General features: G+C 44.8%; 1 protein-coding gene across 11 annotated transcripts in view; it reads left to right on the forward strand.

The window, feature by feature from the left end:
- Window positions 1-22,219, forward strand: part of INO80 (INO80 complex ATPase subunit) — a 144,677-nt gene extending 122,458 nt beyond the window's left edge. For 3 of the 11 annotated variants that reach the window (XM_045449987.1, XM_045449989.1, XM_045449990.1), the window contains 9 exons: window positions 4,298-4,456; window positions 5,071-5,173; window positions 7,185-7,273; window positions 9,704-9,859; window positions 10,152-10,311; window positions 10,954-11,169; window positions 13,082-13,295; window positions 18,821-19,001; window positions 22,119-22,219. In XM_045449987.1, the coding sequence (XP_045305943.1) occupies window positions 4,298-4,456; window positions 5,071-5,173; window positions 7,185-7,273; window positions 9,704-9,859; window positions 10,152-10,311; window positions 10,954-11,169; window positions 13,082-13,295; window positions 18,821-19,001 (1,278 nt within the window). In that variant the 3' untranslated portion in view covers window positions 22,119-22,219. Of the gene's footprint in view, window positions 1-4,297; window positions 4,457-5,070; window positions 5,174-7,184; window positions 7,274-9,703; window positions 9,860-10,151; window positions 10,312-10,953; window positions 11,170-13,081; window positions 14,677-16,288; window positions 16,606-18,820; window positions 19,002-22,118 lie in introns of those variants that run through there. The other 8 variants (XM_045449991.1, XM_045449995.1, XM_045449994.1 and 5 more) reach the window with 5 other exon arrangements.
- The last annotated feature ends 5,081 nt before the right edge of the window (window positions 22,220-27,300 follow it).

The raw sequence follows: 27,300 nt of genomic DNA on the forward strand, positions 1-27,300 counted from the left end.
TGTGTGTGCGCGCGCGCGTGTGCGTGCGTGATTAGACAAACAATAGGTTAACTGCTTGCCTGGCATTCTTCCTTTGTCCTGAGATTTATTTAGCTTTGGAAGATCCCCAGAACCATTTATGGACAAGGAAGAGGTTAGTCAGCCTAAAATGTCAGGAAAAACTTAATGTCTTATGATTGAGAATGCATATATAAACATGTTTTTGTAAACAATGGGACTCTGGCCCACTCTGTTAGTAAAAACATGATTTTAGCATGTGATTAATGGCCCCTTAACTGTGTTTTTCGTGTATTCTTTCTGAAGTAGGTGTATCTTTACATTTGACTTTCTTTAGTGAGGAGTTGTTATAAACTGTACTATTTGTTCCTGTGTAAGACCTGTTTTAAAGGCTCGCATGTAGAGAGAGAAGGGGGAGCTTTTCTCCCTTGGTAGCAGTGTGAGAATTCCTATATGTCCCATGGGACAAGATGGGACTTCTTTCAGCCCTCCCATTCTCTTGCGTCAGAGTTTCACCCTCCAAGTGTTGGTCCAACTTTTTCTAGTTGTTTCTCTCAGATTTTTCCTGTTTTCTGTTTCACTCCATCATCCCCTGAAACTCCCTGTCATTGACCTATAAAGCCAGGCACCTCCACCCTCTCTCAGCTCTGACCTTGCCCCTCCGCCATACCTGTCCAGCTTGGAGTGTACAACTTCGTGAAGGTGCTGTCTAGTAATGTATTTCCCCTTAGTCATTGCTGGGTCATGCTTTGTGGCCGTGCGTAGACTTGCTTTAATTTTCCCCGGCTAAGTTATTTCTTATCCTTTAATTGTTGTTTGTTTTCTCTGGAATGTCTCACTGAGCTCCATAAACCTAATTACCAAATATAGGTGTCATCTTTTTCCCACTCCGGGGCGTATTGTCTCCCCCCCAGCACCCCTCCCTATCACCCCTAGTTCATGTCATGGTTGATTCAGTGTTCATTTTATTGTCAGTTAGACAATAACCATATTATTGGCTTTGTTTTTAGTTCTCTCATTCTTGTTCTAACCTTAGAGCTTATACATACTTCATACTCTTTTTTTCCTGGGTATTTTTCTTGACAGAATCTTAACTTTATTCTTGTCCTCCCAAATTCCCCACCTCTTTTAACCTATTTAAATGATAATTAGCCACTAAATGTGTAGGGGTTGTTTTGAAGTTAAATTTCAGACCTGTCTCCCATGCTTTAATGTTTTTACTGTTTATGAGTTAAAAAAAAAACACAAGTTGAATCAGGTTTGATTGCCACTGAGACTTCTAGGAAAAAATGTAAACGTGTAAGGAAGCACCTATAAAATGATTCATAAGATTGAATTTCCCATTGTGAATTGATGCTGTACCATTGCCTCAGGCTTAGGTAACTAACTAAAAGTATTATCTTTTGGATGTGACATCAGCTGTCATTTTCCACATATGTAGATATTTTAGGTATGTTGGGCAAGTCGTGTTTCCCCCGAGTCCACTTGGAGTCCTCCTTTTCATTTAACTCTGTCTTCTCTTCCTTATTCTCTCTGAAAGTTTAAAGTAGATTTTCTAGAATTTTGCATATCCTATTGAATCTCTAAAATATCCTGTGATCAGGTTTGCTATGCTCCTTCCTTTACAAATGGCAAGCATTGTGCACTTTGAAATCCTAGGTCTGTGGACACTATGGATTAACAGTAAGTTTTCACACTAATTTTTTTTTTCCTTTGGCACAGTTTGTAGTTTCTCCCCAAGGATTCTTAATGCTAAAAATTAAAGGATTATACCTTATGTAAAACCCAGACAAAAGGAGCAGCATAAGAAAGAGCCACAGGAGGTATTATTATTATAAGCGAGAGCTTTGAAAATGCCAGTGTAGGGGCGCCTGGGTGGTGCAGTCGGTTAAGCATCCGACTTCAGCCAGGTCACGATCTCGCGGTCCGTGAGTTCGAGCCCCGCGTCGGGCTCTGGGCTAATGGCTCGGAGCCTGGAGCCTGTTTCCGATTCTGTGTCTCCCTCTCTCTCTGCACCTCCCCCATTCATGCTCTGTCTCTCTCTGTCCCAAAAATAAATAAACGTTGAAAAAAAAAAATTAAAAAAAAAAAAAAGAAAATGCCAGTGCCTTTTGTCTATCTTCACTCAAAGTCTTAATTCTGCAGAGAATGGCAGAATTGCCTCGTATTTTAAATGAGAGAACAAATAAATTCATTTGGAGTGAATCACTCTTCAGTTTACATTTTTAGGCTTAATCTAGTGTTGATCAATCCCCTTAGAGATTAGTCTAGTATTCATTGACTAGTATTTGTGGAATTCTACTTGGCAGTGATGGATGGTATCTGTTCTACAGTAAGACTAGATAGGGAGTTTTTTTTGTTTGTTTTTTTAAATAGGCTCCATACCCAGCGTGGGGCTTGAATGCATGACCCTGGGATCAAGAGTCAGATGTTCTACCCACTGAGCCAGCCAGGTGCCCCTAGATATGGAGATTTTTTTACATAATACACATGAAATAATTGGTTACCCATGGAAAATAGTAAATAAGTGGGAACTTGGACCAGGATAGGCAATGCAAGGTATTCTTAATAATGCAAGTTGTGGAAGCAGACTGTTAAGACTGTGAGCTCAGGCTAGTCTCTTCCTGATTTATAAGATGAAGGAAACATACAGGTTTTTGTGAAAATTGAGTGAAATATGTATGCACCCTAGTGCCAGATATGTTGTAAGTGCTGAACAGATTTTAGCCATTATTATGTCTACTTGGAATCCATGAGAAATAGGAAAAAGGGACATTGTTACAGGCAAGAGAAACAGGGAGGCCAGGATGCCTGGCTGACTTATTTAGTAGAGCATGCGATTCTTGATCTCAGGGTTGTGAGTTCAAGCCCCACATTGGGCATGGAGCCTACTTTTAAAAAAAAAGGAAAGAAAGAAAGAAATCAGGACTTCCTGACAGTGGGAAACTTGAACTGAACCTATAAAGGACCAATTCAGAAGTGAGAGATTCCAGGTCAGAAAAGCAACTTGAGCAAAAAGTGGTGCAAACAAACATAAGTGAGGAATGCTGAAGAGACTTTACAAAAGGGAAGGAGCGTGTTTATTTCAGAAAAGAATGGTGATGAAGTTGGCTTGGTATAGCAGGGTCTGACTATTGAGGGCAGTTTGGACTTGGTGTGTTATCACATAACTGGCACAGAGGTAGAGTGGCCTACAGTGGTATCCAAAGTAGACTGAAGAAGAGAGAGACTGAGCCCTAGAAAGCCTGCCGGTCTGACTGCCGCAGTGAGCCAGGCACAGGTGGTGAGGGCCATTGCATGATAGGGACAGTGAACTCTAAAAAGGATTAGTTCATTTCTCAAGAAGCAGGGGCTAGATTTGGTGACTTGCTTCTATATAGATGAGGGCACATGGGAGAGACTAAGGATAATTTGGAACTGGCTTTCTTTCAGGATGCCCCCTGTATTCGATAGTAGCCTTAGGGCTAAGAATTAGGAGTCTGTTAATTGTAGGGTTACTCATAGGATAGAGGAGAGGGGAGTACATTTTGTTGTCATTTGTGTTTGTTGTTTAGCAAACTAAAAGTAGCTGCCAGGGATCCCTTTTTTTAAACATTTCTTTGCTGAATTCAAGGGACAGGAAATAGAAGCTAGAGAATGCCAGGAAATCCATGCCTGTCTTTCTTACCATGGTAAGCTTAGTGTTAAAAAGAAGGCTTTCAGGAGCATCTGGCTGGCTTAATCGGAAGAGCATGGGACTCTTGATCTCAGGGTTGTGAGTTTGAGCCCCACGTTGGGGTTAGAGATTACTTAAATAAAAACTATAAAAAAGGGGGGGCAGGGGTGGGCCAGAGAAGGCTTTCATATCCCTCACCTCCCAGGCCTACCACTTACTTAGGCTATGTGATCTTGGATAAATTCTGTAATTCCTATGTGCCTCAGTTTCTTCATCTGTAAAATGGGAGTCTTAGTAGTACCTAAGTCATAGTGATTATGGGATTTAAATGAGTTAACACACATAAAGCACCTAGAACAGTGACTGGCAAATGGTAAGCACTAAGGGTTAACTATTAATAGTATCTCTGTTCCCTTTTTTTAAATGTGAAAACCCTGAAAAAAAAGCTAGAGCGTATCTATTTTGCCCCGGGCAAGTGAAGGGATGGCTTGGTTTTATGAGTGGATATTGGCTTATCTTACTATCATAGAAAAAAATCTGGCATCAAACTATTGCAGATGACGAGCGACTGGGTTGCTCTCAGAATCCATGGTTTTTCTGTGAGAATGCCTCAGTCTTTGCTGTATTTTTGTCCTGCCTGTCCAGGTGATTTTTTATGATAGTGACTGGAACCCCACTGTGGACCAGCAGGCCATGGACAGGGCCCACCGCTTGGGGCAGACAAAACAGGTTACTGTGTACCGGCTCATCTGTAAAGGCACCATTGAAGAACGCATTCTACAGCGAGCCAAGGAGAAGAGTGAGGTAAGCACAAGGTAGAGGGAATACTGTACTGGTGAAGAAATTGAAAAGTCCAGCCACATTTACCGGGCTAAGATGCTTGCCTTTCGTTCATCACGAAGGGGCGAAAATTTCTTCTGAATAGAAAATAAAATCAGGGCCTGTACTGCTCTGGCTATTCATTCCTCATTCCTTTCCTATCTAAATGGCTTCTACAGCCTAGATAGGGCTATTGTTCATGTGGCAGCGACATCAGTCATAGCCCTTGTGTTTCACATACTTTCACATTCAGGGGAAGAAGGGGCTCTCATCATAGGACTCCCGATTTGACAGCCTCTAATTTGTATGCCAGATTTGTTAGTTTCCAAAGAAATGATTATTTGGGGTTTGTGTATTTTTTTTTAATCTTGATTTCAGTATTGGATCTTCTAGCTCTCAATTAGCAGTCCCAAGCAAAAGAAGTTCTCATTGTTCTTTGTGTTGGACAAATAATCTGGATGATCCAGTGAGATGAATGAGAGGAAATGGGGAATCTAAGTGCCAGAGGAGCAGATTGAGAAAGATGTTGCCTTCTTTCTGAATATTTGCCATAAGGGAATGGGTGCCTGGTAGTGATGTTTCAATCTGCTTTGGTATAGATTCAGCGGATGGTGATTTCTGGTGGGAACTTCAAACCAGATACCTTGAAACCCAAAGAGGTGGTTAGTCTTCTTCTAGATGATGAAGAACTGGAGAAGAAATGTATGTACTCTAAACTAAAGCTCTTTCCTCCCTGCAAAAGATGTTTCTCTATCCCCACATATCTGAAAATGGTAGAGGCCCTTGGCTATGCGCCATGGGTAAGCAAAGCCAAAGACTGTATTTGGGGAGAAACATTTTTTATGTTAATAACTTGTATTAAAACCCAAACAAGAATGTGTTATGGAGTAGAAGGCAAAATTTGCATGTATTTTAAAAGTAATATGACTTTGAATTCATTTACATCAGGGAAGCTGTATCCCTAGACTCCTCAGCAGTGACGAATTTCCTCTGTTCTGCCCAAAGAAATGTTTTTGTTTTTGTTTTTGTTTGATGTCTGAAAGAGAATTTATTTCTTCGTATTATTTTTGATTTAAATTCAACTTAGTTAACATATGGTATACTGTTGGTTTCAGGAGTAGAATTTAATGATTCATCACTTACATATAACAGTACTCATCCCAAAAAATTCCCTCCTTAATGGCCATCACCCATTTAGCCCATCCCCCCCCCCACCTCCACTCCTGCAATCCTCAGATTTCAGTCTGTGTTTAAGAAACCCTATGTTTTCCCTCCCTTTTGGTTTTTACCTTATTTTTTCTTCCTTCCCATATGTTCATCTGTTTTGTTTCTTTTTTTTTTTTTTTTTTTTTTAATTTTTTTTTTTCAACATTTATTTATTTTTGGGACAGAGAGAGAGCATGAACGGGGGAGGGGCAGAGAGAGAGGGAGACACAGAATCGGAAACAGGCTCCAGGCTCTGAGCCATCAGCCCAGAGCCCGACGCGGGGCTCGAACTCACGGACCGCGAGATCGTGACCTGGCTGAAGTCGGACGCTTAACCGACTGCGCCACCCAGGCGCCCCTCTGTTTTGTTTCTTAATTCAACATGAGTGAAATCATGATACTTGTTTTTCTGACTGACTTATTTTACATAACAAAATACACTCTACTTACATTCACATGGTTGCCAGTGGCAATATTTCATTCTTTTTCATCGCCAAGTAATATTCCATTGTGTGTGTACCATATATAGGTATACCTGTATACATACATACAGGCTTTTTCCATAATTCAGCTATTACTGATAGAGCTGTTATGAACATTGGGGTGCATGTGCCCCTTCAAATCAGCATTTTGGTATCCTTTGAATAAATAACTAATAGTGCAGGGTCGCCTGGGTGGCGCAGTCGGTTGAGCGTCCGGCTTCAGCCAGGTCACGATCTCGCGGTCCGTGAGTTCGAGCCCCGCGTCAGGCTCTGGGCTGATGGCTCAGAGCCTGGAGCCTGTTTCCGATTCTGTGTCTCCCTCTCTCTCTGCCCCTCCCCCGTTCATGCTCTGTCTCTCTCTGTCCCAAAAATAAACGTTGAAAAAAAATAAATAAATAAAAAATAAACAAACATTAAATAACTAATAGTGCAATTGGTGAGTCACAGGGTAGTTCTATTTAAAATTTTTTTTTAATTTTTTTTTTTTTTTTTTTTTTTACTTTACATCCAAATTAGTTAGCATATACCAAAGAAATGTTTTCATGGAGAAGTTTGAGAACCATACTTCTATAACACTTCTTCCATGTATCTCTGGCTTTGGAGAACAATTGGTTTCAGAATTACCTTATGAGCCCCTGAGTATTTCATAGCATCATACAAGAAAGCATAATGAGGTTTCTTTCTTACAGTGCTCACATTTACCACCACCTTCTAAAAACCTTTCAGTACTCTCCAACCATACTTGATCTGTACAGTGCAGAGATCTTAAAAGGCTGAAAAGAAAAAGAAGAAAGGCAAGGAAAGGCCCACAACATTGAAACCAAATAGTAGTTGGAACCCAAAAAACTGTTAAGAATCCAAGAACTCTGTTCCTTCTCCAAGTTAAAAAAAAAAACAGCAGTTATCTGTCTTAGAAGTCATACCCTGGAACACAAATATCAGGGGGTATGGCCACCTTAATTTCAGAGAATGAAGATTACAGTTAACACAGGTACTTCATCAGATCTTTACAATTTTCTTGATAGTGAGGCTGCGGCAAGAAGAGAAACGGCAGCAGGAGGAAACCAACCGAGTCAAAGAGCGCAAGCGCAAGCGGGAAAAGTATGCAGAGAAGGTATCTCAAGTTTGAGGTGGCCAACAGGGACCGGTGTGGGGCAGAGTGGTGCTTACAAAAAGGCTTTGGGTACATGGCTTGTCATCTTGGTTACTAGTTGGTATCCAGCTCCAGCAGCTATATGTGATAAGTAACAACAGTTCTATGCTGATTGACATTTGATCCACAGAAATGAAGCCTTGTTAGACCAGTACCCCCTACACAGACCTGCTGTCTCTGTGGTCACATGTAATTATGGAAATCATTTGTTGAGACTGTTACAGAGCAGAAGGCTAAATGTGGGTAAGATGGATCGATCTTACATTATCAGATTCCATAGAATCTTAGGGCCTAAGATGTCATTATGTCCAATCCTACCATAATTCTGCTAGTGTTCCATTCAACGTCATCTCCTGTTAGCAAAATAAATCACTGCCCGGTCTGTTCATCTCTTTTTGTCCAATTTATGCCAAAAATTCAGGCTGTGTTTTGTCTCCCTTTTGACATTTCCCACTTGAGCCCACTAGGCTAGCTGCTAACTGGGATGTAGTTCCCCTACATTTCTCCCAATCTTGCTGTTTCTACCAGAATATTATTTCAGTGATCTTTTTTTCTTAATACTTTATTTATTTTTTGAGAGAGCATAAGTGGGGCAGGGGCAGAGAATATGAAGTGGGCTCTGCCCGAGCAGGCTAACAGCAGCGAGCTGTCTGTGGGGCTCAGACTCATGAACCATGAGATCATTACCTGAGCCAAAATCAGATGCTTAATCAACTGAGCCACCCAGGTGCCCCTGTTTCAGTGATCTTTATTCCTGGTCTTTATTGACAAGTAAATCGAAGTGAGGCCTTCAGGATTTATTCTAGTTGCAGGAGTCAGCCCATTGGTTTCTGACTAGGTTCCCAGAGTTACGCCAAGGATTGTTGGTTCGGAACCACTTTGCTACGTTCCAGAAAGTGCTTCCTAATTTTTTCTAGTGGGCCTGGCTTACCATTGGGTAAGCCCTTCATCAGCCCTTGTTGAGCCTCTTGTCTTCAGCAAAATAGCTGCCATGAGCTTCAGACATCTTGATAGCTCTGGGCCCTCAAGTCCAACAGTTGTCCATGCTTCATTTCCCTGAACTGTTTGGTTTGTCTGAAGCCTATTGTCTGGCCACATGTTTAAATTTGTTCTGTCTTAAGTGGAGGTTGACTTCTTCCCCTTATCCAAGCTTGTATTGGGCCTTATGTCCCTTTTCCTTCTTTTGTAAAATCTACACCCTCAGTTGTACCTTCTGCTAAGCAGAACTATTTTTTTTATTTAAAAAAATTTTTTTAAGTTTATTCATTTTTGAGAGAGAGACAGAGCATGAGCAGGGGAGGGGCAGAGAGAGAAAGGGAGACATAGAATCTGAGCTGTCAGCACACAGCCTGATGCAGGGCTTGAACTCATGAACTGCGAGATCATGGCCTGAGCCAAAGTAGGACGCTTAACTGATTGAGCTACCCAGGCACCCCTAAGCAAAACTATTTCTGACCTGAAGGTTAGAAAGTACTCACTAAATATAGTATTCACTATATTTACAAAGTTGAAAAATCCAAGAACTATGTATGACTCCACTCTCAAATCTCTAACCCATTACTTACTACTGTTTAGAATTTAAGTAGCTTTAACATTCAGAAACAACATCAAAGAAGAAAAGGTGACTTTCTAATATAAGAAATTGTAGGGTTTTCTGAATTTGCGTCAGAAGCCATCCCCACTCTGAGCACAGAAGTTTCAGATAAACCCCCAGTGGTAGTATAAACTACGCAATGACATTAACCCTAATATAGATGTAGATACAAATGTAGTTAGATGCAGTGGGTGAATGTGATTCCAGAATTTTCCAAGCACATTCAATGATTTCAGGTCCCTAATCTGTGACAGTACCCTACTGAACTTGGTTCTAGAACTGCTTAATGTAGCTCAACCCATAAGCAATTACATGTAAACTGAGAAAATGACAAAAAAAAGTTTCTTGGATATGATAACTTTCATTCTCCTTATGCATATTTAAAAAGAAGGCAGAGTAAAAACAGATGTGCAGAAAATACACTAAAGGCACTGGCCTCCCTCTTGTAGGACTGAATCTGTTCATCCCCTCTAAGTGCTACAGCTTGGACATGCCGGAAGCTGACCGTGGAGCTCACCCCCATGGGTGAGGCTTAGTGCGGCTCTGATTCAGTGTGACTGGCCTACTTCTCAACTCCGTATTATTGGGGTAGAATATACATAAACTCTTCTTGAGCTATTCTCTCCTCCTTCCATAGGAGTTTTTTCTTTCCTTAAAAGTATGCTAATTGAAAACAAAAAACAAAACCTGGAAGTTTACAGAGAGGTTTCTATCCTCACTTTCTTTTCCAACTCAGCTTTTCTTTTTGATGCCTGTCTTCATGCTTTTTCCATATTTCTTCATTTGTGTGTTCCCAGAAGAAAAAGGAAGATGAATTGGATGGGAAAAGGAGAAAAGAGGGTGTGAACCTAGTAATTCCATTTGTTCCCTCGGCTGATAACTCCAACCTTTCTGCTGACGGGGACGACTCCTTCATTAGTGTGGACTCGGCCATGCCCAGCCCTTTCAGTGAGGTGAGTCTCCTTTTAGATGCCTTCACAGCAGTAGAGACTGCATCCTGACATTGTAGCCTTTGCTTCTCCTGGAGTTCTCCTGCCTTGGGGAAGGGGGCTGCACATGGAATCCGTAAGGAGGAAAGGAAATGAGGACAGGCTGGCTTCTCTGGAGCCAAGGCAGGGGATTTCACCCTCTGGAGTGAAGCCAGGAAGGAGAGAAATAGCCTAAGAATCACATCCTCACGTGGGTACAAGGGCCATGGGCTGTGGGTACCAGGAATGGTGGTGATCTCGATCCTTCTTCCTCCAGATCTCCATCAGCAGTGAACTGCACACTGGCTCTATCCCCCCCGATGAGAGCAGCAGTGATATGCTGGTGATCGTGGATGACCCAGCCTCTTCAGCCCCCCAGTCTCGAGCCACCAACTCTCCCGCTTCCATAACGGGCTCCGTTTCAGACACCGTGAATGGTGAGTGATCCTGCTGTCTTATATAGCTTGGGCCTGGTCCTCTGCCTCAGGAGAAGCATTGGTTTGGTGCTGGCCAAAGTCCCAGTTCTGTCTGAGATCATGGCATTTTCTACTGTGTAAAGAAGAGTCAAGTGGAGTAAAAACAAAAACTTACAGGCTCATTGTTTCAGTAGCCCTGTCAACTGAAAGTGAGAAAGAACTTGATAAAGATTTCAGACTTGTTTGTTTTCTAGTCAGCCCTGTCTTTCATATTTCACCTTCATTTTTGTTAGTTTTTAATTAAAGTTTGCTTTTCTGGGCCTTTCCAGTGTTGGTTCTGTGGGGCCCAGTGTTGTTGCTGTTTCTCGAGGAGTTCTAGATTTAAATCTTGGGAGTAAAAGTTGACTCTCCAGGGCAGGAGCATGTTGAGGTGTGCACATGAATCACAGAGAGCACGCCCCTGAGGTTCATTTAGTAATGAACTAGTTTTAGCTGTTTAGAATTCTTACTAACTCTGTGACTCCTTGGCCCAGCCACTAAATGGGGACAGAGACCTCCCTGGAAGTCCTGAGATACCCTGAGAGCCAGCCCTCCCTGTTAGGGGAAAATTCTGTTAACATCACATGTTGACTTTTTTACCTCTTGGTCCATTTGTTCCCACAGGAATTTCCATTCAGGAAATGCCAGCCGCAGGACGTGGTCACTCAGCGCGAAGCCGAGGCCGCCCCAAAGGTTCAGGAAGCACAGCCAAAGGAGCAGGGAAAGGCCGGAGCCGGAAGTCCACTGCAGGCAGTGCTGCCGCTATGGCAGGAGCCAAAGCAGGGGCTGCGGCAGCGTCCGCAGCTGCCTATGCTGCATACGGGTACAACGTGTCTAAAGGTGCGGAGGCCTCAGGGGGCAAGGGTGAGCTGCAGGCTCCATTCTGGTGAGGGCCAGTCTGGAGGGTCTATTAAGCATTCTGCTGGGAGAGCAGGTAGGGCACTCCCAGGCCAGAAAGCTCCTTCCCAAAGGCCACCTTGGGTTCTGCTTCTGCACTGAGCAGTCCTGACTCTCCCCTTGCCCTTGTGACTTACTACAGTTTCACCTTTGAAGTGGACGTAACTAGGAAAGGAGAGAGTTGTATTTCTGGACTATACTATTTTAAACCATCAGAATTCTTCCTGCTTTGAGAACTCATTTTTTTCCCCAAGACCAGCATTTCACGTTTCAGTAGTCCAGGCCAGCATAGTTAACATTTACCTAAGTATGTGTGCTCCATCACTCGTGCTTTGTGTGCATGGACCCCACTCTGGAGTCTATGGTAGAAGTGAGAAGGGAAGTTTTCCATGGAATACATTTAAACAGCAGTGCACAGCAGTATGCTTATACTGAGTGACAAAAGAGGGGAGGCCTTCATTGTAGTTGTAGCCTGGAAAAACGAGGAGCCATGGGCCTGAATATGAAGTTGCCAATCTGTAATTCAGAAAGAAGGATGACACAGATTTGGGCCTATCAGGGGTCACAAAGTAGGTCAGTCAGGCTGTGCTTAAGAGGAGCAGTAGCAGTCAAGAGTGGAAAAACAGGGCAAGACCTGGTGGGGATGGGCTTATGAAGTGTGTGATGAGGGGCTCTGGAAAGAGTGGGAAAGGAAGTGGCTGTGGTGAGCATGACACGTGGAGGATGATTATAACCATAGCTGATAGGACATCTATGACTGACTGCTTGACCTCTCTCCCCAGTCACAACCTAGGCTTCATGTTTAGCTGATAGTGTTGTTGTAGCAGCTACGGTCATTAGCTTATTAGTGAGTGTTAGCTGCCCTCCCCCACTTCCTCCTCCTACAGGAATCTCTGCTTTCACGTATTTTCTTCATTCAACAAATATGAAGTATAATAGGCTAGTCCAGCATTTCTTAACCTTTTGCCAGCTCATCACATCCTTGAAAAACAACAGTCATACCAGCAGCCAAGGCTGCCATGGCAGGCTATCTCACCCACAGATGGGCAGAGCATAACACCCATCAGACTTTCTTCTGGAGACCTGGTCTGAGAAGAGGCAGGAGGGGTAAATGAGGCAGCAGGGGTAGAGTTCACAAGAAAAACAACAGTGCTTGGTAACTGGGAATGGACTGATTGACAGATCTCCTGCAGCTCCACTGTGGATAGGAAGAGACAGCCGTCTGCCCACCGAGTGCTTAATACGCTTTTTTAGGAAAGTAAAATCAGTCCACAAGAAACAATTGACACATATTAGACACTGTGTTATCAGGTGTAAGTGGATTTGGCTCATATGAAGGAAAAAGAGTTGTCACCCACGGAACCATCACTGAAGAGGAGCAGTTTCAACTGGGTCCTTGAAACTGCAGGTCTTGGGGGAGTAGAGGACATCTTGTGAAGTTAAGAAAGAAGTAGCTATTCACAAGCGGTGTCCCAAGAAGGAAGAAGGAATGTGTAAGAGAATACATTAGCGCCTAGGAAGTTACATACCATCCTGTAGCCTTGGTTTGCCCGCATTGTGTAATGTGTGCTGTGTCCTTGAGCACCAAGGAGACATCTTGTCCTTGTGGATGAGATGATGTGGAGAAGGCTGGGTAGGTATCATTTTTCTCTAAAAAACACATCCCTCTTACTGAAAAGACAGTTGACAGGAAAGCAAGTAAGAGGTTGTGCTAAGAAGAGGTTGGCAAGGAGTGGCAGGGAGAGGGGTTCTCCACAGCCTCACCTCCAGCCCAGACTAACCAAGGTCAGGCACCAGGGCAGCTCAGACAGGCCAGCTACCTATACACTACTTGTCTCTTTCTCCATTCCCACAGGAATCTCGGCCAGCAGTCCTCTGCAGACGTCCCTTGTTCGGCCTGCTGGCCTTGCTGACTTTGGACCTTCAAGCGCCTCTTCTCCCTTGAGTTCCCCTTTAAGCAAAGGAAATAATGTTCCCGGGACTCCCAAGAGCCTCCACTTGACCAGCAGCCTAGCCCCAGATTCCCTGGTCCGGAAACAGAGCAAAGGCACCAACCCCTCTGGAGGACGGTAACTACCTGAACCCTCTAGCTTCTTTCAACCAAACGAGGGGCTAGAGTCCTGGCCCGCAAGTGGTCTTTGGATGGCTTGCCCAGTGCAGCATCTTACATCCCAGGTCAGAGGGCAGAGATGACCAGTTGCAGCAAGGGAAGGACAGGCAGGTGCTTGGTGTGAGCACTTTTCTCACCTGTGTCTCAAGAGGAATGCTATGGGGTGGCCTATAGGAAGAAGGCCCAAGGACAGAGATCGGCCCTGCAGCATCTCAAATGAACTTTACAGCCACGTCTTAAACCTCGCACTGGGGAAGAGCCTGACATAGATCCCCTTTAGATGCTCAGGCACACAGTCTCCATCCCCATTCACTCTTGGGCTCTGGCCGTGTCCCTTGCAAAAGCTGTGCAAGTGCTGTGAAGAACCTTCCATAGTGGAGACCACTCTTAGGGCTGTGATTTCCTGTAGGGCTAAGAAGGGAGGAAATCCTGTATCTGGCATCCTCAGTCTTTGGGCAGCTCCCCATGTCTCCAGACCCCATTTGCCAGAGTGTCAGCACTGAAGAGAACATTGAGTGCGAGAAGGTAGTGGCTTGTGAGGGTGACAGAGGCTAGAGGAGGCATGCCGGAGGCACTTGTTTTCCCAGCATTTCCTCCCCTGTCCTGCATGGTTCACGCCAGAGAACCTTCAGGTCCCACCAGCAACCGTAGCAGCAGCTTCCACCCCAGGACTCCCAGAAGCCAGTAAAGAGACCAGGAGCCACCTCAATCAGCAGGACATCCTCACTGCCCCTCTTGCAACTCCCCTTGCCCTTCCTGAATGCACAGTCTCCCCACCCCTGCCCTTCAGCCCCCTGCTTGGCTATATGCACTGTCTGTATTGCACTGAGAAAGGAAGGGACAGCAGGAGTGAGGTGGAGAGGATGGAGAAAGGGCAAAGCTCAGCACCAACCCTCCCGGCCCTAGCCCCACCCGCCTGAGCTTGCTTCCCCCCAGAAAGGCAAAGGGGTGGTGTTTGCATGGGAGGTGTTCCTGCCTGCCCCCAGCCTGATGTCCCTGGTGGAGCGGGTGCTTCCGGGAGGGCCAGCCTCTAATTTGCACACCTGAAAATCGCGGAATTGAGTTTAGACAGATTGATTTTTAAAACTTTTTTTTGGAGTAGGGTTGGTAGGGGAATCATTTAATTTAAATCATTGAGATTCCCCTGCCCAAACCCAGACTCTTGTGTACAGAAGCTATTTAGAGGGAATCAGAAAAATGCCAAGCCTTTTTTCTCTTTGAATGTGCTGTCTATTTTTATAACTGAACTTGTATATATGTACAAAGAGAGACACATCTTTCTTTTACTAACTGGAGAAAAAAAATCTTAAATAAAATGGAGTGAGATAATTTTATGTAAATCAGGATGTCTGTGGTCTTTGCAGCTGCCTCGGGGCACAGTAGGGTTCTTAGAGGAATGTGACTGGGTAAAGGGGACACAGAGCCCCAACATCCTTCCTGTGGTTGGAGAGGACAGGTCGTCATTGGGACAATTTAAAAAAAAATTTTTTTTTTTTACATATATTTATTTTTGAGAAACAGAGCACAAGTGGGGGAGGGGCAGAGAGAGAAGGCGACACAGAATCCGAAGCAGGCTCCAGGCTCTGAGCTGTCAGCACAGAGCCTGATGCGGGGCTGGAACCCACAAACCGCGAGATCATGACCTGAGCTGAAGTCGGACGCTCAACCGACTGAGCCACCCAGGTGCCCCATCACCAGTGGCATTTTTAATCAGGCTTAGGAATTTGCCTCCAGCCATCAGAGAGGAGGCTTGACCAGTGCCTGGCATGCTGAGGCCCTTGGAGGGTGAACTCATTATGACTCAGGACCTAGACTCTAAGACTCAGGTGTGGACAGCTTGGCCTGGTCCACCATCAGATAGTTTCGTGGTGGCAATCTTAATACTGACAGGTTCTTGCTCCAAAAACCGCAAGTGAGAGATGATCCTGGCAGTGTGTAATGTGTAAAATATCCAGCTAATAGGAACAAGTTTATGGTCCCACTATCCAAAACTGTGGCATGTGTACAAAAATACGTATATAAACCCCAGAAACCAGCCCATTGGCAGTTCCAGTACACAATCTATAGATCTGTTAGCAGAAATACTAACAGACTGTGAATACTGACAAACTGTGAATGGAATTCCCGTGTTCTCAGAGTTAGCCGTGTTTGTAAGAATCATGAAAGAAAATAGAGTGAAATATGTTTCAATGATTCCAAAGACATCCAGGCTTTGAAAACTTACTTCTCTCATCAGTTGGTAAAAGGGCAAGTTCCCAGCCTCGACTGGCAGTTGGTGTTTCTCTGACTGAGCTAAAACACTGATATGCTCTTGCATCACCTCTGAGCAGGGCTCGTGCTGTTCCCAAGTGTGCTGGCCGTGTGGCCCCCCGAGCCTTGGCTCACCCTGCACACCCTTGATCGCAGAGGGCTGGGTACTGAGCAGCAGCTGCTCACCCAGTCACAGGATCAGCCTTTTCGTTTTGTTGATCTCAAGTAGCACTGTTGTGTATGCTCCCTCTTGTTTTCCCTGCTGGTAACTTTGACCAATGCTTCACACAGAACAAACTAGCATCAGTTTCCCAATTAACCAGTGGTCTCTTGTTGTCACCGATGTGGCTTCTGGTCAACAAGCCCACTAGGATGGTCCTCTCCAGTTCTCAGCAAGGCCCCCAATGACATTCCTGCTGGAGCCTTGCCAAGGTTGGCAGTGGCCACCTCTCTGGAGACATGACAACTCAGATTCTCTCACGGCTTCGTCCAGATGTGGTAGGCTAGTTGCCCTTGCCTGAAAAAACATGTAAGATTTGGATTAGAGACCTCAAATCTTCTCGATTCCCAAACATGCTGCCATACTCCCCTTTCACCCATTTTTAATCCAGTCCCTAAAGAAACAAAGCTAACATTTCATAATGAGAAACACTCACAGCCCTAATGTTCCTCCTCACCTGTCTCTCCCTTCCCTGAGGATAGATGGATGAAACTGGAACCTAAAAAGTGAAGACTCCAAGCTCATTAACCAGTCCCCAGGTTATGACTCATGCTCTGTCTACCCACTTTCTGAAGACTTGTACATCTTCCATGTGAGAGAGCCCAGCTCTCAGGAACCCAGGGAGCCAGTACCCTAAAATGGAAAAAGGCTGGGGGAGGGCTCTTGCCTGCTAAAAGAAGCATCCCCCAGGAAGCCTAGAAGCCCAGGCCTTAGAGTGCAGATCTGGTGTGGATCACAGTGAGGGCTGTCTCTTTGGCCGAGGTCACTTTGCCACATGAGCCAGCTCTGAGGACCCCAGGTGAGTGAATTTTAAGACCGTGAGTCTGTATGAACAGCCCTGGAAATGGAGGGTGTGCAGTGGGCTTACTATCCCTGTTTCTGTGTGTAGGGACTTGTTGAGGCACCCAGGACTCTGGAGACATACCCAAGGCTTGTTTGTGTCTGTGGTCCTGAGGTTGGGCTGGGCAGGAGGCAGGGCAATGCCGACTGAGCAGTGGGCGGGGTTCTTCACAGCCTTGCCCTGATGTCTGGCAGCATGTTCCATCAGAAAGCCATGCTGGCTTGCAAGTACAGTCCACATGCCCTCACCTGTGCCCCTTGCAGCAGACCATCTGTTATTAGAGATCTCTTTAGCTCCTATCAATGCCAAACAGGGAGCTGAGGTGAGATAGTAGGTTTTAGCGGGTCTCAAAGTTTTAGAGATCCCCAGATGTGCCTCAAGGGCTGCTGTGAGTGAGGAGAAAAGCAGCATGGCCACCCAAATTAACCAGTACAGTGTGGAGTTCAACTATTAGGGAAAGAAAAGGATTTGAAACCTGGATCATCCCTTAAGGCAGTTTTTCCTCCAACTTAATATGCATGAATCACCTTGGGATCTTGAAATGCAGATTGAGTTTTAGAAAGTCCAAGATGAGACCTACAGTCAACTGCATTTCTACTACATCCCAGGTGATGGCCATGCCGCCAGTCCTTGGACCACACCTGGAATAACGGGCCTTAGAGCACGTTCCACCTCTGCCAGTCCCAAGTAAGCCACCTCTGTGTGTTGCCACCCCAGCCAGGAAACCTTGTGAAGGAAATAATAACTTTGTTTTTCTCTTATTCCGCCTCATCCACCTAATGACAGAAAATGAAATCCTAATATTTCCAGGAAAATTCAGTCTCATATGCGTTTTCTCCAGTGTTTTGTTTTTTTTTAACTGTTAATTCATGATCTTCTCTAACACACTTCTCCTCTGGGTAGCACCTCTGTTAAACATGTTAGGTATGAGAGGTCTCATCTGCTGCTGTTCCTCTGTCTGGTGTGGCTTCCAGCCAGAGGTAGCCTCTTTATTTAAAAAACAAAAATTTTTTTTAATATTTATTTTTGAGAGAGAGACAGAATGCGAGTAGGGGAGGGGCAGAGAGAGAGGGAGACAAAGAATCCGAAGCAGCCTCCAGACTCGAAGCCGCCAGCACAGAGCCCGAGGCAGGGCTCGAACCCACAAGCCGTGAGCTCATGACCTGAGCCGAAGTTGGTCGCTTAACCGACTGAGCCACCCAGGCGCCCCAAGATGTAGCCTCTTTAGTTGCTGGCAGCTACTGGAGTGTCTGTGATCCCTAGGCTCACTTTCTGCTGCCTTTCTTGTCATGGCCACCAGACTCCTCAGGGTCAGTTAGCTTTCTTAGCTCATTGCTAAACCCTTCTTAAGGGTGTGGGGAAATTTGGCCGCTCCCCCAAGCTTCTTAGAGACCGGACCCCTGGCTTGTGGTGAAGCCGTGTGATTTGGGAGGCAGCTGTGGTCAGTGCTGGCTGCCCACAAGCATCTTCACAATGCTCGTTTAGACAACTTAGATGGGGCAGGTGTGTGGAGGGCAGAGTCTGTTGCAGAAAACTCAGGGCCTCTGGCTGCCTTGAAACTGTGCGCGTGGGCACTTGCTCTATCTATGGTGGCAAATGGTGATCAGAAAGACCCCTATGTGGAGGCTCCTGAGGACTGGGGTGGCAGGAGCTTGGGCTGTTTCAGCCCTCATGGAAACGACCCACCCATTTGTCACCCCGCAAGCATCTGGGCCAAATAGTGCTATGGAGATGCCAGTCTCAGGTGACAGTCACCAGGGATGGGTATAAATGGTGGAAGGAAAAGGGAAGAGAGAGGACATGCCTGAGGCCCACTTCCTGGGTGTTGAGGGCTGGATGTCTCACTAATCACCAGGCTCCCAGCCTCTTCCTGTGTTCCCATTTCTACTTTGCTTCCGGTCCACAGACTTGGTGGTTCCCCTTTCCTCTCTGAAACTGCCACCTTGGGGGTGCCTGGCTGGCTCAGTCAGTAGAGCATGCAACTCTTGATCTCGGGATTGTTGAGTTTGAGCCCCATGTTGGATATGGAAATTAAAATTTGAAATTTTAAACTGCTACCACCCACTCTCTCATTCCACCACCACCCGCTCCCCATAATGGCAAGAGGATGTACCCCTGGTTTTCTCCTAGAAATACTGCCAAAGATAAACCTCTTGCTTTTTTCTATGTTAAGGGTTTTCTTGGTCATCAAAACAAGGACACCAGGTAAAAGCAGAACTGGACATAGGAAGTCACAAAGCCCAAGATGTCTCTCGCAGTTCTCATGGAGCCTTTGGTTCCTAGTTCCTGGCACCTGGGGGAGAGAAACCAGGATTCCAGAGAGAGAGGCCCCCCAACTCTTCCCTTCCTCATAGGTAAGAGTTCCTTCCCAAAAGGCAGGAGAATGTGCTCCTGTGAGCACCCCTGCAGGGCCCATGCCTCTGCTCTCCCATGGGATTTCTGTGTCTTGGGACCCAAAGCTCAAGAATGAAGGCCTGGCCCCAGGGGCTAGAGTGGCCTCTCTGGGTCCAACCTGGACTGGGGATTGGGCCATAGCAATTGGGGATTCCATAGCCTTGGGGATTCCCAAGGCAAAAAGGAAGCTCCTGTGAAAGTTATAGGAGACCATGGCAGTTTTTCTAAGCTCCCCCATTCCCAGCTGGTGATCCCCCAGAGAGCAGCTCTGTGAGAGAATAGCCAGGAGCATTCCAAATGTTTTACCTCCTCCTCCACCATCGCAAACCGCAAACCCCACCCTAAATCAGGCCTACCTATGGCTGTTCCTTCTACCAGAGAAGAGAGAGGGGGCTTCCTTCCCATTTCCCAGGTATGGGAAGCACCTTGTTTAAAACAAGATAAAAAAAAAAAATTTTAATGTTTGTTTATTTTTAAGAGAGAGGGGGAGACAGGATCCCAAGCAGGCTCTGCACAAAAGCGCAGAGCCCAATGCAGGGCTTGAACCCACGAACTGAGATCATAACTTAAGCTGAAGTCGGATGCTTAACCAACTCACCCACCCAGGCATCCCTAGAACTCTTTTTAAAAGGTTTTATTAATGTCACTGCTTAAACACACCATACCTAGTAAACCTGTCTTAACATTTCCCGAGGCCCTGGGTTATGTGAGGATCTTGGTGCCCAGGCTCACTGCAAAGTGACTAACATGTGCACAACATTAAATAGCACCAACAGCTACACTGGCACAATTCTTAAGTCTACTTTGAAGATGGCCTCTGCCCCCTCACTGTTTTTGTGCCCATATGAGGTAGCCCTCTCTCTTCTAACTTTTTCCAAATTCTGGAGGGTTTGGAAACCATTTTACCGGATTTGGAACTTCTGAACCAATGAAAAGTACTCTGAAGGAGGAATTGTGGAGTCTTCTAGGAATGATGTAATTGAGCTTCAGTACATGCCTCCTGTTTGGCCTGTTTTCTGGCCCTCCGAGGGCCTCTAGTAACTGAGCTCTTGATAAGACAAGTGTCTTAGATAAGCATGTTCTGGTTTTTAACCAGTTCACTAAAGCTTGCTGTCTGTACTTTTTTCTCTCCTTTTTTTTTTTTTTTTTTTTAATGTTTATTTATTTTGAGAGAGAGTGGAGAGGAGCAGAGAGAAGGAAAGAGAATCTCATGCAGGCTCTGTGCTGTCAGCGCAGAGCCCGACCCCAGGGCTCAATCTCGGGAACCGTGAGATCATGATCTGAACCGAGATCAAGAGTCAGATGTTTAACCGACTAAGCCATCCAGGCACCCCCTCCCCCTTTTTTTTAATTACCCTTAAAAAGCAAAAAAAAAAAAAAGTACTGATTAACTTAAATGACAAGGAACAGCTTTGCCAAGGGGTCTAGGCAGCTCACTCTTAGAAGGCAATGTGAGGAAATACAGTCCATCATCCTAGGTTAGGAAGAGCAGGGAAAATGAAATGGGTTCCTCAAAGGCCAGTGTCATTGAACCTGATCTGATCTCCTCCTCTCCTCTGTGCCTCATCTTTATGGGAACAGGCTGGTCATCCCTAGGGATTAATTGCAGATGTCCACTGGTTCGGCCATAAATCCTCTGACCAAATAATATTGTTGCTTACGTTAGTTAGGGTAGCACACACTGCTATAACAGAGATCCCACATGCAATTGTTCAAATAAGTTATAAATCCATAGTTTTCTCACATAAGAGTTTCAATCTGTTGTACACACTAAGGTCCCACGTTCTTTTCATTCTGTTTCTTGCCATCTCCATGCATTGTCCTCATCTTCATGGTCAGTCAGTGCTGGTTTGCAAACACATATGATGGGGAAAGACTGGGGAGGAGGTTAACCTGCTGTCTTAAGGGTTAGACCTGTAAGTGGCTTCTAGCACTTTGTCTAACATTCTCAGAACAAGCTTTAGACCCAAAGACCCACCTAACTGCAAAGGAGGCTGCCATACAATTTAAGAAGAAGAGAACAGATTTGAATGGACAGCTGTTAGTCCTCCAAACTAACACTCCAAAGGAAAATGGGCAAAACCGTTTATTAAAGATTTATTTATTAAGCACCTTCTATGTGCTGGACCCTGTACATGCATAGAAAATGTACACACACATGTGCAAATGTTAATAATCATACAGGGAAATGTTCAACCTCATTAATAAGCAAAGAAATACAAAATAAAACAATGAGATTCTAAGCTTTTCCTATCAGATTGAGATTTATTAATTTTTTTTATAAATCTTTTTTTAAGTTTATTTACTTATTTTGAGAGAGACCGAGACAGCACAAGCCAGGGAGGGGCAGAGAAATAGGGAGAGAGAAACCCAAGCAGGCTCCGTGCTGTCAGCTTAGAGCCCGATGTGGGGCTCCAGCTCACGAAACGTGAGATCATGACCTGAGCTGAAACCGAGAGTCAGATGCTCAACCGACTGAGCCACCCAGGCGCCCCGGCTGAGATTTATTTTTAAATGACAGTTGCAGGAGTTGGGGGAGGATACAAGGAAATGCGCTTTGTTACAAATCCTGGTAGAATCAGAAGCTCATTTACTGTGAGATTCTGTAGTGTAAGCCTCAGGTCACCTCACTTTGTGTGGGCCTTTTTTGCACAGATGGCATGGGGCACTGCTTCAGCCTAGGAGAACCCCTCTGCCTTGGAAGAGGCGGTCCTGGAACTGTTCTTCAACCTCCAATAAAACTCTGCCATTGGCCTTCATCTAGTGTTCAGATCCCACTGTTAACTCCAAGGAGAATGATCTGAACAAGACACTGTTCCACCTTGATCTCGGCTTCTCAGCCAACAAGCCGCCCAAGGACAGGCATGGTGGGTGGCACCAGAACAGTAAGGCCCTAGCTGACTGGACCATGGGAAACCATGTTTATTGAGATCAGTGAGCGATGCCTAGACTGAACAGGCATCTCTGAGAAAGTTACAGAGGTAGCAATAGGACACCCAAAACTATTAAAAAAAAAAAAAAAAAAAGTATGTTAAACATGCCATAAAAAAGACATTTCCTTCCTATTTTTTCTATAGAAACTGCAATTGCAATATTATTGCTTGAAAAGGCAGTCAAAGAATATGCAGCCCTTCATACCCAATGACTATAATAAAACCGATAATAATAAGTGATGAGAGGGGCGCCTGGGTGGCGCAGTCGGTTAAGCGTCCGACTTCAGCCAGGTCACGATCTCGCGGTCCGGGAGTTCGAGCCCCGCGTCGGGCTCTGGGCTGATGGCTCAGAGCCTGGAGTCTGTTTCCGATTCTGTGTCTCCCTCTCTCTCTGCCCCTCCCCTGTTCATGCTCTGTCTCTCTCTGTCCCAAAAATAAATAAACGTTGAAAAAAAAATTAAAAAAAAATTAAATAAGTGATGAGAATATGGAGAAATCGGAATCATTCATTGTTGGTGGTAAAGTAAAATGCTACAGGTACTTTGGAAAACAGTTTGGCAATTCCTGAAAAAGTTAAACATAGTTACTATGATGGTTGATTTTATGTATCACTTTGGGCCACAGAGTACCCTGACATCTGGGTGTTTCTGTGAGGGTGTTTTTGGATGAGATTAACATTTAAGTCAATAGACTGTGTAAAGCAGACTGCCCTTGCTCAGTAGGTGGGCCTCATTCAATCAGCTGCAGGCCTGCATAGAATAAGGCTCATCCTCCCTCCAGTAGGTGAGAATTCATCCTGACTGACTGCCTTTGAACTGGAATGTTGGCTTTCTCCTGCCTTCAGACTGGAACTGAAGTGTTCACTCTTGCTGCTATCTCTTGCACCTGACTCCACCATTGGCTCTCCTGGGTTTTAGCTTGCTGGCTTATCCTGCAGATCTTGGGACTTGTCAGCTTTCATAATCACACGAGCCGATTATGCTAGATCTATCTTATTTATCTCTGTGTAGGTTAGTCAACTAGATAGATAGACAGATAAACCTATTGGTTCTGTATCTCTGGAGAGCCCTGACTAATAATATACTTGGGAATTCCATTCCCAGGTATAAACCCAAGAGAAATGAAAAAATTCACACAAAACCGATACACAAAGGTTCACAGCAGCATTATTCTTAAATAGCAAAAAAGTAGAAGCAACCCAAATGTCCATCAACTGATGAATGGATAAATACAATGTGGTATGTCCATACAGTGCATTATTACCCAGCAATAAAAAAGAGTGAAGTGCTGACACATGCTACAACATGGATGAAGCTTGAAAACGTTATGTTAAGTGAAAGAACCTAAATACCAAAGATCATGTATTACATGATTGTGAAATTTCCAGAATAGGCAAATCTATAGAGACAGATTTAGCGGTTGCCTAAGGCTGGGGGATTGGGTGGTAACAGGTAAGGGGTGTGAGGTTTCTTTTTGGGCTAATGAAAGTGTTCCAGAGGTGACTGTGATGGTAATTGCATACCTCTGTGAGCCATTGAATTCTACACTTTAAAGGGTGAGTTGTGTGGTTTGTGAATTACATTTCAATAAAGCTTTAAAGTAGGGCAGGGGAGGGGGTGGGGGGATGCAGCCAAAAATAAAGGGAAAAAGTGAAATTGCTTGTTAACCATTTGTGACTTTTTTACCTACAAATATGGCAGTTTCATATGTTTCAAGCTATTGATAATTTTAAATATTACAATTTTGAAGTATTTTTCAGGATTTTTTTATTCTTAATATTTACTTTTGTACTTTTTTTTTTTTCCTAATGTTTATTTTTGAGAGAGAAGAGAGTGCAAGCAGGGGAGGGGCAGAGAGAGGGAGACGCAGATTCTGAAGCAGGTTCCAGGCTCTGAACTGTCAGCACAGAGCCCTATGTGGGGCTCAAATTCACAGAACTCTGAGATCATGACTGAGCTGAAGTCGGACACCCAACCAACTGAGCCACCAGGGCACCTCTGTATTCTTTTTCTTAAAGAGAGGTTTTCCCAAATTGCTTAAGCTTTAGGACTCACATACCCAGATCCCAGGGTAGGAATGTAAAGTGATAGAGTCTTATTTATAAGGGACAGTTTGACCATATGTACCATGACTTTTAGAAATATCCACATCCTTTGACCCAGCCACTCCACTTTTAGAGATCTATTTTCAGGGGATAATCAAGTTTGCTGTAGGGCAGGGCTCTTCAGTCTTAATGAGCAGTCTCCTGAGTGGGGCTCTTATTAAAATGCAGACTGCCATTCAGTAGGTGTGGGGAGGTCCCTAAGATTTTTGCATTTCCAATTAGTTCCAGATGATGTGGAGCCTGCTGGTTCACAGACCCCAATCTGAGTAGCCAGGCTGCAGAGGACATTTTTTGGCTGCCTAGCCAGCATTTTCCCTTCCTGCTTTTGTGCAAAAACCACAGGGGTAGGCCTAACCCCCACATACATACCCTGCCACCATGACCTAGGCAAGGATGGGCCAGACCCCAGCCCCAGGGCAATCAGCCTATTTCCCTCCTGCCTAGCTATCTTGTCATAAATTGGCCAATCAGAGGGAAACAGGACCTGAGCCCTCACTCTGCTCTCCCACCTCCTCAGGTGTGAACTTGAAAGCCTATTGCCCCAGGGGCTAAGAAGAAGCCAACCTGAAGGAGAGGCCAGAAATGAAGCAGAAACCCTGAGAGAGCCTTTCCCTGACGCTCCTTTTAATTCTGGGTTTTGCCAGTAACTCCTCTTAGGCTAAATTAAGCCCACTTGACTGGATTTTCTGCTATATGCAATTAAAATAAGAGGTTCATAGCAGCATAATCAAACCTTGCAAAAGGTTGGAAACAACTCGAACGGAAACTATAGGATTGGTTATATAAATGTTTGTACATTGATATGGTGGAATATTAGCCATCAGCAATCATATTTTCAAAAATATTTGAGGACATAGGAAAATCCTCACAATTTAATGTTAATTAGGCAAAAAGGTGTAGACACAAGGTAGTAGAACATGATCAATTTTGTCTTTTCACTTACCTATATATATAATAAAGGTTTTTAATAGAGTAGTAAGAGGTTAGACTAGAAGGAAGTAAACTTCCCTGGATGGCAGAATTATGAATTTTTAATGCTTCCTCCCATTCTATATTCCAAACTTCCACTGTGATTATGTGTTCTTTTTATATATAATTATAATAAGTGCTATTAATAAAAGCAAATGTCTTAGGGAAATTCAGGGAAAAAACTCAAAAGCAGTAAGAAATACTTCCCAGAAATGAAAGCTTTCTTACAAGATGTCCCCCTCTTTCATTTGGTTCACGTGATAAAATGATAACATTACGGTAACGCCCCTGCACACATACAATAATGTTTTCAAGGGGACTTTAGAGAAACTGTACTTCAGGCAAAGGCATGCGCTGCTATTTCAAATACCATGGGGAAATGGTTTAAGGCAGGTATGTCCTTCTTCATGCCTCAAATTAGATTCTGAGCATTGATAGGGCCCCTATTTCTGTTTGCAAGGCTGATGTTCTGGTTTACCTGGGCATAGGGCCAGCTTTTCCTCTGGGTAGGAAAGGGAGCCCGCCACCCAGACAAGTGCTCTTAACCTCTCAGGGCTGTTTCACCACGTCTTAATGCATAGACACCCCCCCCCCTTTTTTTTTTTTTTCAAATCTGCATTTTATTATCTATTTGAGTTATTTACTTATGAATAAGTAATGAATTTGCATCGTTCAAAATCAAAAACATACAAAAGGGTGTAAGAAGTCTTTTTCATCCCATCCCCTGGCCTCCAGTTCCCCTCCTGGGAGGCAAACTGCGTTGACAGTTTTTGGTGATTCCTTCCAGACATTTCTGTGCTTTTTAAAAGACATGATTGTATTCATACTATGTATCTAACTTTGTATGCTTTTTTTCTCACTTAACATTATACGGTAATGTTGAGAGAGTAGTGTAAAGAAAGTAACAGTAGCAAATACTCTTCCTAGATATTCATAGTGACTGCAAATATGCCATCGAAGAGGGTGAGCCTTCTGGTTGTCCTACTGCTGGACGGTTAGGGGTTTCCCCCTGAAAGTTCTCTGATTCTGTCCATATGAATCTACCCACCTGGGTTCAGCCAGTAATTGTATTTGGTTTGGACAATGATTGGCTTTTGGCCCCCCTGGGACACAGGGCTCTGGGGTGAGGAGGAGACCCAGGGCCCAACCCAAAGGGATGAGCGGAGTGGTCCCTGGCCTTCAGAGGCTGGCTGTGTGGTCCTGGCCAACAGAGGAGATATATTTAGCTGGGTCAGAGGCTGTTGACTGTGTCATGACCCAAGAGGATTGTGCTGTTGGTAAACAAACCAAAATGGAGTGACCTCAGCCAGCCCTCCTTCCTCCTTCCTCTCCCCAACTTGCTGGCAGGGCAGGGCCTGAGAGAGGTAGAGGAGGGCCCTGCCAGGGAGAGGGCTTGTTCAGGGGGGCCTCCTGCCAGGCACCCAGCAGCAAAGTGGCCTGTCTCACTGCCCCAAGTTTGTTTTTGTCATTTCCCTCCTTCCCTTTCTTCACCTGCCTTCCCCAACTCGGCAGAGCCTGGACAGCCCCAGCAGCACTCCATTCCTCCTCTGCCTCCTCCCCCTTTTCCCTTTCTCCCTCCACCTGGTCACCCTGATTTGTCCTCAGTGCTCTGCAAAGTAGCCGAGTTCATTCACGTAGTCATTCATCCATGTCAGCTCATTTATCTGTTTATTTGTCCAGCAACTGTTTTTTTGAGGGCCTGAGAATAAGCCAGGCTCTGTGCTAGGCACCAAGGATATAGCAATGAACAGGAAGGTGCCAGCAATGACCCTTATGGAGCTTACACTCTAGTGGTTAGAGACAATCCAGTACCTAATTAGGTGTTGGTGGAAAATAATAGCGTCAAATAGTGAATTAGTTTAACATTAAGAGGGTTAAGTAATAAGCAACATTCACAGAGTGCTTTAAAGTGTACAGGTTTTCACCGATAACACACCTAGTCCCAAGAATGTGAAAGGTAGTTATGATTATCCATCCCACTTCAGAGATGAAGAAATGGCAGCTCAGAGATATTCAATAACCTGGTCAGGGACTCACAAGATACATGGAATCCAGTCCCTCTGACCCCAAGCTCATGTCTGTCCTGAAAAAGGGGAGCCACTGGAACTGGATGGGAATTGGCAGCTCTTGGTTTTGCATTTGCTAAGACAGAGGCCCAGAGAGAAGGAAAATGCCTTGGCTAAGACACAGTTTAAAACAGGGATTAGAGGGGTACCTGGGTGGCTCAGTCAAGTTAAGCTCTGGACTTCAGTG

This window comes from Leopardus geoffroyi, chromosome B3 (assembly GCF_018350155.1).
Source record: "Leopardus geoffroyi isolate Oge1 chromosome B3, O.geoffroyi_Oge1_pat1.0, whole genome shotgun sequence".
Taxonomy (NCBI): domain Eukaryota; kingdom Metazoa; phylum Chordata; class Mammalia; order Carnivora; family Felidae; genus Leopardus; species Leopardus geoffroyi.